At 42.2% G+C, this 13455-nt stretch overlaps 1 protein-coding gene across 12 annotated transcripts in view; it reads right to left on the minus strand.

Annotated features, from left to right (window-relative positions):
* The window catches only part of focad (focadhesin), a 268225-nt gene that overhangs the window by 60076 nt on the left and 194694 nt on the right, over positions 1 to 13455 (minus strand). For all 12 annotated transcript variants that reach the window (XM_068030258.1, XM_068030260.1, XM_068030265.1 and 9 more), the window contains 3 exons: positions 9077 to 9196; positions 6495 to 6617; positions 2522 to 2599 (listed from right to left, as the gene is read on the minus strand). In XM_068030258.1, coding sequence (XP_067886359.1) covers positions 2522 to 2599; positions 6495 to 6617; positions 9077 to 9196 — 321 coding nt within the window. The remainder of the gene's footprint in view (positions 1 to 2521; positions 2600 to 6494; positions 6618 to 9076; positions 9197 to 13455) is intronic.

The raw sequence follows: 13455 nt of genomic DNA on the forward strand, positions 1-13455 counted from the left end.
CATTGCTGTTTGTGGGAGACTGCTGTGTGTGAATTGGCTGTCATGTTTCCTACATTATAACAGTTCAAAAGTACTGCATTGGCTGCGAAGTGTTTTGAGACATCTGGTGGTTGCGAAGAGTGCTACATAAATGCAAGTCTTTTCTTTCTTCAAATAAATCAGATCTGCCTGCTTCTTTTCTACAATGTGTGTGTGTCTGAAAGAGAATGTCAAAATAGCTACATTGATCCAGTTTTTATCAGTCTGCTGACATTACATTAAATCTGCAGTATTAGGGAAGGAAGGAGTTTATCTATGAATGTTAGCCATTCCTCAAATGTGAGCCTGCTACATCCATTGCACATACCTATGTTTATTCTGATCAAATGTGTTACCTATTCTGATCCAACATCTTCTCTGTTAACCCAAACTTAAAAAGAACTGATACAAAAGGCAGATAACAAAATTGAAGGTGACAAACATACTCCAGTGCTGCTCTAAATACCATTTAAAGCTCACAGACATAAGTAACAGCACTAAAGATCTAATGGCTCCTCTTCAAGTCCACCTTCCAATACACACCCAATGTTTGACTGATTAAAAATAATTTTCCAACCTTTGCAATCAAGGCACTTCATATTGTCCAATATTGTTTGTTCTCAGCTAGCCTTACATGAAGGGTCATAAATATATGATCAACTGGTTAGGTGCCTAAGTTTTCTTGAGTAGCTGAGGAGACCTGTCCTCTCATAAAACTGACTTGGCTCTTATGAATAATTTAAGTGGCTTATTACTGCTCAGAAACCAGCGGTGATGTGACAGTGACAGCAAGGTTGCACCTTAAATTGCTGCCTTAACATCTCTTAGCTTGCCTCTCACTTGTGGAACTTGAACAGCACAAGTCCCACATGGTCTAAGCAATGCATCGAGTATATTTTGCCTTTATCAATTTTCAGAGGACAGTTGAGCTGTTGCTGGACACCTCTTCAACAGCTGAATAATCCAGATTCTCGTTACTACTTTGAGCAACTTCACCCTAACAGGTAATTTGGGAGGTGAAGGATGATGCATCTATCTTGCAAATAGAAGAATGTCAGAATATAAATGAGAAGTTATGTAGTCCATTTACATGAACTGCATAGTTTTTGAGCTCCTTGTTGCCATCCTTAATATATATATAAGAATTTTTAAGAATAGGAAAAGACCTTTATTTGGCCCAAACAATTCCAACTTTTTTCTTAAATAGATCAAATCCAAATCCCTACCTTCTCACCATATCTCCAATGCCTTCTCCCTCTGTAAATTCATCCAATTGTCTATTAAGTACATTATATTTCTTTTAATATTCTTCCTGGGTAACTTATTTGAGAACTGTGGGCTGCATCTTACTAGCCCCCCCAACCCTCCCGACGTCGGGGGTCATGGTGGGTGGGTGGTGGGGGGGGTGGAACGGTGCTGAAAAATCTTTCCAGGACGGTGCCAGATGGTGTTGCTGGTAACGGAGTGGCTGCCCCCTCTACGGCATCGGGGGCGGGCGGTCCGCCCCCGCCATGAGCCACTGCACAAAATACCGTGGTGGCTCCTCGGCGCACATCTCGTGCGTGCACCCCACACTTTCTGTTCTTGGCAGCGAGTAACAAAAATTCAACCATGTAGGTGAAAAGGTTCCACCCGAGTTCCCTTCTTAACCCTAACTTTCTAATTCTTAAGTTGCGCCCCTGTGAATGTGAATCAGGCTCCAGTGAGGACTTCGTTTCCAATTACAGTCTATCTTTTGGAAAATTAGACAGGTCCTGTCACAACAACCTGCCCAATGTAGGAAGTTCTAGTAATTTGGCAGAGCACTCAGATTAACTGAGTGGGGGACTTAAACATGAACTAGAAAGGCTATGCTGAGCCAGAACAACCCAAATCTAATTGGATTCTCCTTTCTGTTATCTGTTGGGTAGTTTTGTAGGACAGCAGTTGCATATTAAAATTGTCAGCTTCTTTAGTTTTATCCAGAATACACAACCCGATCACTGACACCACAATCTCCGAAATTCTGCTGGGTCCAAAATAGGAATATTATTCCAATCAAATTTTTTCAGGTGTAATATCTAAGACCTCTTGAGTAGGTTATGAATGTCCTTTACGTTCCGCTAGTGGATGTTTACTTTGCTTATTTATCACATTAATCTGGAGGCTGTTCTTGCAGGAACTTTCCCACCTCCTTCCCCTATTTCAAAACCAGGTTTCTCCATCCATCTACCCACTATGACGAAGTATGACTAAGCTCCATTTACAGGTTATGGACTCCCAGCTCACTGGTACACCTAAAGTTCCTCCCACATATTCTCTCCAGCTACTCCTTAAACTGAACAAGAAATGTATTTGAAACTTGTAGCCACTTCATGTCACCATTAACCAAATAAGGACACGGTAATTTACCCTCCAATAAACTATTAAGATGGTTTTATTTAATTTTCTTATTTAGACTTCTGAATTGCTCATTTCCAACATTTTTTGCACTGGTAAATAATTTCAGAGCAATAAAGCATACCTGTATCAGGCAACTCTCAGATCCCACCAAACCAACAAGACCATTTACTGCAGCTAATCGATGCATTGTGGGGCAACCCTTTGAGAGATGTAAGGAAATAAGAAGGATGAGTTAAATGCTTTGACAGTTATATGGGCATACAGTGCAACAAGATTATCAGTCTATACAAATAGGTGACACTTCAGGACATAATGGGTAATTATCTGTAAATATTGTACTTGTGCACACAGAGGCTCTAAATTATACAAGTTATAATATTATTAAACTATCAGGTAATGTGCTCATTCAAATGCTGTCTATTGGAGCGCATATATCTGAATTAACCAAAAGGAAAGAGAACATCTGGGTTATATTTTATAGCTGATTTTGTCCATTGAGAGCTCAGCAAGTCATTTTATATCGGATAATACATTAGTTTTAACTAGTTACTTCTAGATCATTGGAAGATAAGAGATAAAATGACATACTTGCACTAACAGTAAGTTAGTAAAATATGACAAATTAAAAGATTATCAGTGGCTCATATTGTACATTATCAGAGAAAAAACAGCATATCCTCCAACTCATCATGAGCAATACCATGGAAGATCCCTGGTACTGTTAAGAAGATTGTGCATCCTGTGCCAACACATACTTTCTGTAACACTTTTGTGTAACACGTCCTGTAATACTGCTGACACACTTCAGCATTAGGAAAATTATGCAAATCATTCGCTTTATTAAAATTCAGTACAGCGGGAGCAGTTGGTATGCAGTCAGCAAAGACAGCAAAGGCCCATTGGTGTTTTAATTAATTAACAGCCAGTTCCTGGCTTTTTAAAATTTTCCACTTATGACTGAGGAGGAGGAGAATGAAGGCTCTCAGAATCCATTCTGATAAGCCTCCTCCCTTCATCCTCTTTCATTAACTAACGTAGCCCCTTTTTGCCCAATCCTCCCACTCCCTTCACAAGACTCAAGCATCTCCAACCACACCCCCAATCTTACACCCACTGACTCTCTTCAAAAATCCTCACATACCCCAAGACCAGCTGTGTTTCTCCCAGATCCCTCACTTCTTCCCAGTACAGACCTGGAATTCTGAATTGCTTTACAACCTACCAGACCCTCCCACTGCTTTGGGAATCACCCGACCATTATTGCCACACCCTCGGTTATTGTTAATCAGAAGGCGGATCTATCGGATTTATATACCAACATGCAAAGAATCAACCTGGTTTAAATTATATCTGGAGAAACAGATTTATTTCTTTATACAACAGAACTTCTATTTTTACACAACCAGTGTGCCTTAAGTATGCCTCTGTCTTCTCACATGCAAAGATAGTGTACTGTAAAATCAATGATATAGCAGAAACATGCCATTTGGCCCATCATGCCTGTGCCAGCTCTTTGAAAGAGCTATCCAATTAGTCCCATTCCCTGATCCTTTTCACAAAGCCCTGCAATATTATGCCCTTCAAGTATTTATCCAATCATCTTTTCAAAGATATTATTCAATCTTCCTCCACCACCATTTCAGGAGGTGTGTTCCAGATCATCAGAACCCTCTGCTCATCTCACCTCTAGTTCTTTCGCCAATTACTTTAAATCTGTGTCCTCTGGTTACTGATGCTGTGGCCACCAGAAACACTGATTTTGAACACAATCTCCCATTAACCTCTCCGTTCTAAGTAGAACAATCCCAGCTCCTCGAGCTGCATTTAAAGAGTCTGCCGCCAAAGTAGGCGCGGACATAGAAGAATTTGGCCCACCCGCAAGGGCCACGTCATGGAGCCGCCACTATTTCAAACGCGATGGCTCATTTGCATGGCCGTGGCACCTGCCCCCCACGATGACGTGGAGGGAGCGGGCAAGCTGTCGCAGGCAGCAGCACCCGGCGCCAATGCGCAGGTGCCATTTTTAAAGAGCTTACAGCCCTCAATGCACATTTAAAATTTAAAGGGACAGGTAAGTTTAAGTTTCTTAAAACTAAATAAAATAAACATACCATGCACTCCCCCATCTTCCAATGGTAAATCACAATGTTCCTGCCCTTTTCCCTCCCGGAATACAGATATTTAAAATCTGACCGTTTCACGCCCCCCCTCCGCCACCCCAAAATTTGGCACCTTTGCCCTTTGCTCCTTCCCATCACCCCACCCTGACAAATCCACAGCATTTTAACCCCACTGCCCCCCCACCCCACAGAAAAAAGAATCGTCCTCCCCCTCCCCACAGGTGTCGCATCACTTTTCCCCAAACGGGGATTCGAAGGCGCAACACTGTCGGCCGCCAGTATGAAGATCAGTGTGGCAATTCAGGAGGTGACGGGACCCTCATTAAATCAGATATGTAAATTAGTTTACATATTTACATGGGGGTCCAGTCGCCGAACGGTGGGGCGGCTGCCTCAAGGCCTCGCTGCCACCGCCAAGATCGGCATGGATGTTGTCAACATTGGGGTTAATGGCGGGCCTCTGCCGCACCGATCCTCATTGCCCACCTGCCAATGCTCCAGACGGCGGAGGGGCTTTAAAATCCAGCCCCTCTAGTCTCTTCGTGCAAGTCCGGCATCCCTGATATCATTCTAGTAAGTCTCTTTTGCATCCTGTCTTAGGCTTTGACACCCTTCCTAAAGTGTGATGCACAGAACTGGACACAATACTCCAGCTAGGGCCCAACCAGTGTCCTATAATTTAGCATAACTTCCTAGCTTTCGTACTTTATATGCCTATGTTCATAAAGCCAAGGATCCTGTGTGCTTTATTTTAAACAGGCTTCTCAACTTGACCTGCCACCACTGAAAATTTGTGCACGTATACCCCCAGGTCTCTTTGTTCCTGCATCTCCTTTAAAATTGTACCATTGCTTTATATTGCCTACCCTCCTCCTTCCTACTGTTATGACCAGGTGAGAAAGGGGTCTAGGGTTCCCTCTCAGCCTTCATCTGGTTTTAGCATAACAGGGTTTAATTTTTAAACACCATTTTTTTTTAGCTCCCCCTTAGTGAATCGTTGTTCACTAACTTCCAATTATAAGGCAAATAAACTAGTCAAACAGGTTTTCTGAGGTTTCAAGAAAAAAGGTTGAACTTTATTAAACTTAAACTGTAATTCAGTTAACGCGTACAGATACGCGACGCGCCCACACTAGCATGCACACGCGATTCACACATGCAGATAGAGAGGAAGAGCAGAAGAAATAAAGTAGAACAGTTTGAGGCAATATCTGAAGATACTTTTGGTTACTGTTCTTTGAGCTCACTGTAAAGTACTTGATTGGAGGTAGGTCTTGCTTTTTGTTTGGGCCCAGTATTCTTCTTAATTGCTCGATGTAGGAGACTTTTCTCTCGAAGTTCATGTGTCCTCAGTGGGTCCAGAGGCTTGTGAGAAAGAGATGGGAGCAGACAGGAGAGATCTTCTCATTCTAGGAGCAAACAGTCTTTCTTCTGAGTTCAAACGCTGTGGCCAGTTGAAAAAAGCCTGGACCAGCCAGTTAGTCATGTGACCAGCTGGTTTAACCAGTCATGGCTTTTGTGGATTGTATCACCTTAGCAGTTTCTGGAATGCTCTTCCTTACACCTTCAATGTCTGGTGATCAATATCCATTGTGGGTTGAACGTGTCTGGGAATGGTCCTTTGTATCCACAAGCACTGTCTTTTAGTATGCAAATGTTTTTCAGCTAAGTATCTGGCAGCCCTTGTAACTGGCCCTCTCTTCTTCCCAGCAACAGTTTAAAATCATTGTCCATGACAAAATTAATATGCCTCATTGCTGGCAGGTGGGGGTCTGCATGACACTACCAAAATGCATCATTTCACATGTTAAATTGCATCGATATCCTCTTGAAGTTTGTTACTATCCTCATCACTGTTAACTTATTTTTCAATTTTTGTCTGCAATCTATTGGAGATCCACGAGTATTTTATAGAGAGGTAAAACTAGCATTTGCTCAGAGAATTGCAGATCACATTTATAAGCAACATCCTACCTCAGCTAGAAGAATCTTCAGCCAAGCAGGAAGCAGCCGGTTATTAAGGTCTTCAGCCTTGCCATGCCCACAGACCGCCAACCCATGAACCATGTTCCCCAGAGCCATAGCAAAGCCTGCAGTCTGAGAATAAAAGAAAATAGAATTGAGAGCTTGAATATTCAAAGTTGCACAATGCACAAGATATGCCCATATGTGAGTGTCTGTTTGATGACTTGGCCTAGCTAATAAAGGAAGAAGCAGGATTCATGAGTCTTTAGAAACACAAGCTCTCAGAAACATTATTTTCCATTCTTAGTTAGATTCTTACACTCCTCACAAGGCTGGCAGTGACCCGCTCTCTGACTTGACAATGCATCTGGTTAACTGAATGTATAATCAACATAGATGTTCCAAATTTCCACACAGCAATGTCAATGCATACTATGTCATGACCAATTGATGTAGATTTCCCACAATGGTTCTTCACGCTGTGGACCAAAATTGTCCAAATTTTCTAATATGGAAGTACAGGCATACCCTACAGGAACCTGGTCAGTGACTTCAGATTGCTTGTATTGATGCTGCTACCTGAATAAAAGCATTCATATTTCTGCCAGATTCTTATTTACTTAATGGGGTTAATTCGATGTGATCCATGTTTTTTTTTTAGAGATACAGCACTGAAACAGGCCCTTCGGCCCACCGAGTCTGTGCCAACCATCAACCACCCATTTATACTAATCCTACACTAATTCCATATTCCTACCACATTCCCACCTGTCCCTATATTTCCCTACCACCTACCTATACTAGAGGCAATTTATAATGGTCAATTAACCTATCAACCTGCAAGTCTTTGGCATGTGGGAGGAAACCGGAGCACCCGGAGGAAACCCACGCAGACACATGGAGAACTTGCAAACTCCACACAGGCAGTACCTAGAATTGAACCCGGGTCGCTGGAGCTGTGAGGCTGCAGTGCTAACCACTGCGCCACTGTGCCGCCTTGACTGGATTTGGTTATCTGAGGGTGTCAGAGAGGAATTTTCCAGTGCTTTTTCTCCTTATTGGCCCAGGACTTTTTCTTCATATTTCGCCTCCTGCAAAAAATGACACAGCTGTGGTGTGTGGAGGTGGGGGAGTGAAGAAGTGCTTAGTCACAAATGGTTGATGGAACAGCTAGTCTTGTCCTGCTCATCAAGTTAGTATGTTGTTAAACATTATGGAAAATCGTAAAATTGAAATCTTTTGCAATTCTGTACTTAAAAGGACAGAGCCTCAAACTTATTTTTCTAATATTGGTAAGGCTTGGATTTGCATCAGTCTGACATAACTAATTCCACACATCCTAATACAGTGCTTTAAAAAGCTTTTTATTTGCTTTTCTATCAAGATGAAAATCATTAAGACTCAAAAGCTGCAAGGGATATATACTACACACAAGGTCAGCTGGCCACCCAAGTGGATAATAGTGATTATTACTACTTCGTTGACCCACATTATATTGTTTACACTACCTGGCTCGCACCCTTTCAAGTTGAAACATTGACATCTCTTAGTATCAACAAATCGCAGTTAGCATCTTCATTGCCCTGACAATTTTAATTTGATCTTCTACAAGCAAAGCCAAAAATTACCTTATTTAGTTTTACAATATCAATGGGTGAATCATGAATATGAGTAACAAGGTCTGAAAACAAGTGAAGATAATTTGAAACTTAATTTTTATTTTAACCCCTTGTGTCCTTCGTTTAAATGTCGATAAGAGAAATTAAGTTTTGCGTTTCTGCAAATATTTTATCAGGCCAACGAAAACATCTGATAAATGGTGGAGTTCTTGAGAGCTCCCATGATGCTTTGTGTGATTGATACACTGTTCTTTCTCGAGTTTGACCACAGTTCAAATCCAATTCACACTGATAGACTGCAAGCCTCTTGTGCAAGTAAGAGTCCCACTTGTGATCCAATTTTGGACAGTCTCAATCCAATTACTTTTGGATGTGGCTACATGAAACTACCCACAGATCAGCACAAATTGGCAACATCATTCAGACGAGCTATAAGGATAGCTGTTGTAGGAAATGGATAAGTTTGCTGTGCTACAGTAGAGAATGTTCTCCTGAGGGTGGGATTAAATGTGCTTAAAATTGCACTTGACAACAGATTGTGCTCAACAAACCCACTCAAACATCAAGATGTAGCTCCACGTAAGGAATAAAGATAAGCTCTGTCCCTCACACTGCTGAGCTTCCAAACAGAAAATCCAGGAAGAAGTCCACAGTCTTAGCTAATGAGCTGGATAACTACAAGGTTGTGGGGGTGGGGGGGGGGGGGGTGTTGCAGGTAAAAATATCACTTGTTAAATTAAATAGCTTTCACTCACTCCGTTCTCCGTTTATCCAGGTCAGTTTTGATTTAGGTCAATCTTATTTGCTTTTCTCCCCTCCTCTTCTGAAGACATTGGCCCTGAAATTCTGGTCCCTGACTGGAGTTATGGCAGGAGACTGAGAGAATGGGGTATTTACTGAAGGATTGAGTACTGTTGGAAAAATTGCATATCTTAATCTTGGGCATGTAAAGACACATGACAGATCACTGACCTGTTGGCTCTGTTCTGTCAGAGTCCGCAGCTTAATCATGATCTCTTCAGCCTTGTTAGCTTGTATGATACCAGCATTGAAAGCAGAGACACTCACACATGCCACTGAATAAGCCAACACCTGAAAAAGATGAAGTTTATAACCATCTCTTGACTGTTAATTGTCTTACATCGTAGACAGTTGAGTACAGGTAAAATTCATAACCATGTGCATAGTCTATGGGACTGTACACCAGCATCTTTATTGAGCTGAAATTAAATGAGGAAAATTAAAAGGTTCCTTGACAAAGTTATGCTGCGATCCAATTTTCCAATAATTACTGTGACCAGACAATCTACAGCACTTGAGGGCAGATGAAGGTGAATCACCCCAATAAAACATTGAGTAGTGTTACGAAAGTGCCTCTGTGTTTTGTGAAATATATTTTTTGAGGATTCATTTTTGAAAGATTGAAGAAATGTTAAACTTTGGGGTTTTCAAAGGGAGATCACATAAAGGCCACTTGACTTTGAAAAACAGTCCCTGGAAATGTTTTTGAAAAGGGGCCCAGAGAGGTCTTGTAAGGAAAACAAGCCTTTCCGGAAAACCACCTGATTTCCAGCTCAATGAACAACAGAGAACTTTGGACTAAAAACAAGAAATGCTGGAAATACTCAGCAGGCCTGGCAGCATCTGTGGAGAGAGAAGCAGAGCCACCGCTTCAGGTTAGTGACCCTTTGACCCAGTGACATATCTTATCTGCTGTTTCTTCAAGAATGAGCAAGTATTGAGCTTAAGTGTTTTTTTTGTCTGTAATGGAGCTCTAAAAAAGCTGTGAGGTGTGTCTGTGAGGTGCTAAGGTAAAAAGGGAACTTTTATATTTCAATCTGTATGTTTATGCTTTGCTTCATTACTGGTTAAGACTTGTTTTGTAACAAACTGATAATTTTGTTGTTTATTAAAGAAACCTAGTTGGTGTATTTTATTCTGGGATAAAAATAGGGTCTATGATTGACCATATCGGTAAGTGGGAAAAAATGTAAATATTTCATATGACCCATGGAGGAGTGGAACTAGAACAAACAGTGCACTCCTCCTGCCTCGGTTGTAACAATAGTATAGACAGATGAGGTAAATATAGAACATAAGAAATAGGAGCAGACCATTCGGCCCCTCAAGCCTGCCCCGCCATTCAATAAGATCATGGCTGATCTGCCCCAGACCTCAACTCCTCTTTTGTGCCAGCTCATTGCCCTCAACTCCCCGATATTTCAAAAATCTATCTACCTCCTCTTTAAATACAAACTACAAACAACGAAGAACAGTACAGCACAGGAACAGGCCATTCGGCCCTCCAAGCCTGCGCCGATCTTGATGCCTGTCTAAACTAAAACCTTCTGTACTTCCGGAGACCGTATCCCTCTATTCCCATCCTATTCATGTTTTTGTCAAGATGCCTCTTAAACGTCGCTATCGTACCTGCTTCCACCATCTCCCCTGGCAGCAAGTTCCAGGCACTCACCACCCTCTGTGCAAAGAACTTGCCTCGCACATCCCCTCTAAACTTTGCCCCTCGCACCTTAAACCTATGCCCCCTAGTAACTGACTCTTCCACCCTGGGAAAAAGCTTCTGACTATCCACTCTGTCCGTGCTGCTCATAACTTTGTAAACCTCTATCATGTCGCCCCTCCACCTCCGTCGTTCCAATGAAAACAATCCGAGTTTATCCAGCCTCTCCTCATAGCCAATGCCCTCCAGACCAGGCAACATCCTGGTAAACCTCTTCTGTACCCTCTGACAATCCTCATCACTATCCACAACTCCACCAACCTTGGTGTCGTCCGCAAACTTACTAATCAGACCAGCTACATTTTCCTCCAAATCATTTATATATACTACAAACAGCAAAGGTCCCAGCACTGATCCCTGCGGAACACCACTAGTCACAGCCCTCCATTCAGAAAAGCACCCTTCCACTGGTACCCTCTGTCTTCTATGACCGAGCCAGTTCTGTATCCATCTTGCCAGCTTACCTCTGATCCCGTGTGACTTCACCTTTTGTACCAGTCTGCCAAGAGGGACCTTGTCAAAGGCTTTACTGAAGTCCATATAGACAACATCCACTGCCCTTCCTTCATCAATCATCTTCATCACTTCCTCAAAAAACTCAATCAAGTTAGTGAGACACGACCTCCCCTTCACAAAACCATGCTGCCTCTCGCTAATAAGTTCATTTGTTTCCAAATGGGAGTAAATCCTGTCCCGAAGAATCCTCTCTAATAGTTTCCCTACCACTGACGTAAGGCTCACCGGCCTATAATTTCCTGGATTATCCTTGCTACCCTTCTTAAACAAAGGAACAACATTGGCTATTCTCCAGTCCTCAGGGACCTCACCTGTAGCCAATGAGGATACAAAGATTTCTGTCAAGGCCCCAACAATTTCTTTCCTTGCCTCCCTCAGTTTTCTGGGGTAGATCCCATCAGGCCCTGGGGACCTATCTACCTTAATGCTTTGCAAGATGCCTTAATGCTTTCAGTGATCTAGCCTCCACAACTCTCTGGGGCAGAGAATTCCAGACATTCACTACCCTCGAAGAGAAGAAATTCCTTTGCATCTCAGTTTTAAATGAGTGCCCCCTTATTCTGCAACTATGTCTCCTAGTTCGAGATTCCCCCACTAGTGGAAACAATTTCTCAACATCTACCCTGTCAAGCCCCCTCAGAATCTTGTATGTTTCAATAATATCACACCTCATTCTTCTAAACTCTTATTATTAAAGGCCAAACCTGTTTAGCCGTTCTTGATAAGTCAACCCCTTCATTCCTGGAATCATTCTTGTGAATCACTTTTGAACTGCCTCTAATGCCTGTATACCCTTTCTTAAATACGGGGACCAAACCTGTACACAGTACTCCAGGTGCGGCCTCATCAACACCCTGTACAGTTGTAACAAGACTTCGCTATTTTTAAACTCCAACTCCCTTGCAATAAAGGCCTTTTGCCTTCCTAATTACTTGCTGCACCTGCATGCTAACTTTTTGCGTTTCATGCACAAGAACACCCAGACCCCTCTGTGCTGCACTTTATTGCAGTCTCTCTTCATTTAAGTAATAGTCTGCCTTTTGATTCTTCCTACTAAAGTGCATGACCTCACACTTTCCTACACTAAACTCCATCTGCCAAGTTTTTGCCCACTCACTCAACCTATCTATATCCCCTTGCAGATTCCTTATGTCCTCATCACATCATGCCCTGCCACCAATTTTTGTATCGTCAGAAAATTTGGATGTATTACACACTGCCCCCTCCGCCAAGTCATTAGTATAGATAGCAAATAATTGAGGCCCAAGAACTGATCCTTGTGGCACACCACTAGTTATGGCTTTCCAACCTGAAAAAGACCCATTAATCCCGACACTCTGTCTTCTGTGAGTTAACCAATCCTCAATCCATGCTAATACATTACCCCCAATACCGTGAGCTCCTATCTTGTGCAATAATCCTTTATGTGGTACCTTATCAAATGCCTTCTGGAAACTCAAATACACTACATCTACCGGTTCCCCTTTATCAACTCTGCTTCTTATATCCTCGAAGAACTCTAGCAAATTTATCAAACATGATTCCCCTTTCACAAAACCATGTTGACTCTGTTTGATTGCGTTAAGCTTTTCTAAATGTCCTGCTATTTCTTCCTTAACAATGGACTCTAGCATTTTCCCAACGACTGATGTTAGGCTGATTGGCCTATAGTTTCCTGTTTTTTGTTTCCCTCCCTTCTTGAACAGGGGCGTCACATTAGTGGTTTTCCAATCCGCTGGGACCCTCCCAGAATCCAGTGAGTTCTGGAATATTTCAACCAAAGCATCCACTATCTCGGCAGCCACTTCCTTGAAAACCTTTGGATGCAGGCCATTTGGTCCTGGCGACTTGTCTGCCTTTAGTCCCATTAGTTTGTCAAATACTTTGTCCCTCATGATCGAGACTGTTACAAGATCTCTCCTCCCATTAGCTTCTTGCTATCTGATATCTGTGGGATGTTTATAGTGTCGTCCACCGTGAAGACCGATGCAAAATATTGGTTTCAATTATCTGCCATTACCCTGTTCCTCCATTACCAATTCTCCAGTCGAATCCTCCAAGGGTCCCATGCTCACTTTAGCTACTCTCTTTCTTTCTATATACCCGTAGAAGCTCTTGCTGTTTGTTTTTATATTTTTTGCCAATTTACTTTTACAATCAATTTTCTCCCTCTATTAGCTTTTTAATCATCCGCTGCTGGTTCCTAAAAACTTCTCAATCCTCTGGCCTACCACTAGTTTTTGTCACTTTGTATATCTTAGTTTTTGATTGGATACTCTCCTTGACCGCCTTCGTTAACCACGGGTGGTTCATC

The sequence above is a fragment of the Heterodontus francisci genome, chromosome 4 (genome assembly GCF_036365525.1).
Source record: "Heterodontus francisci isolate sHetFra1 chromosome 4, sHetFra1.hap1, whole genome shotgun sequence".
Taxonomy (NCBI): domain Eukaryota; kingdom Metazoa; phylum Chordata; class Chondrichthyes; order Heterodontiformes; family Heterodontidae; genus Heterodontus; species Heterodontus francisci.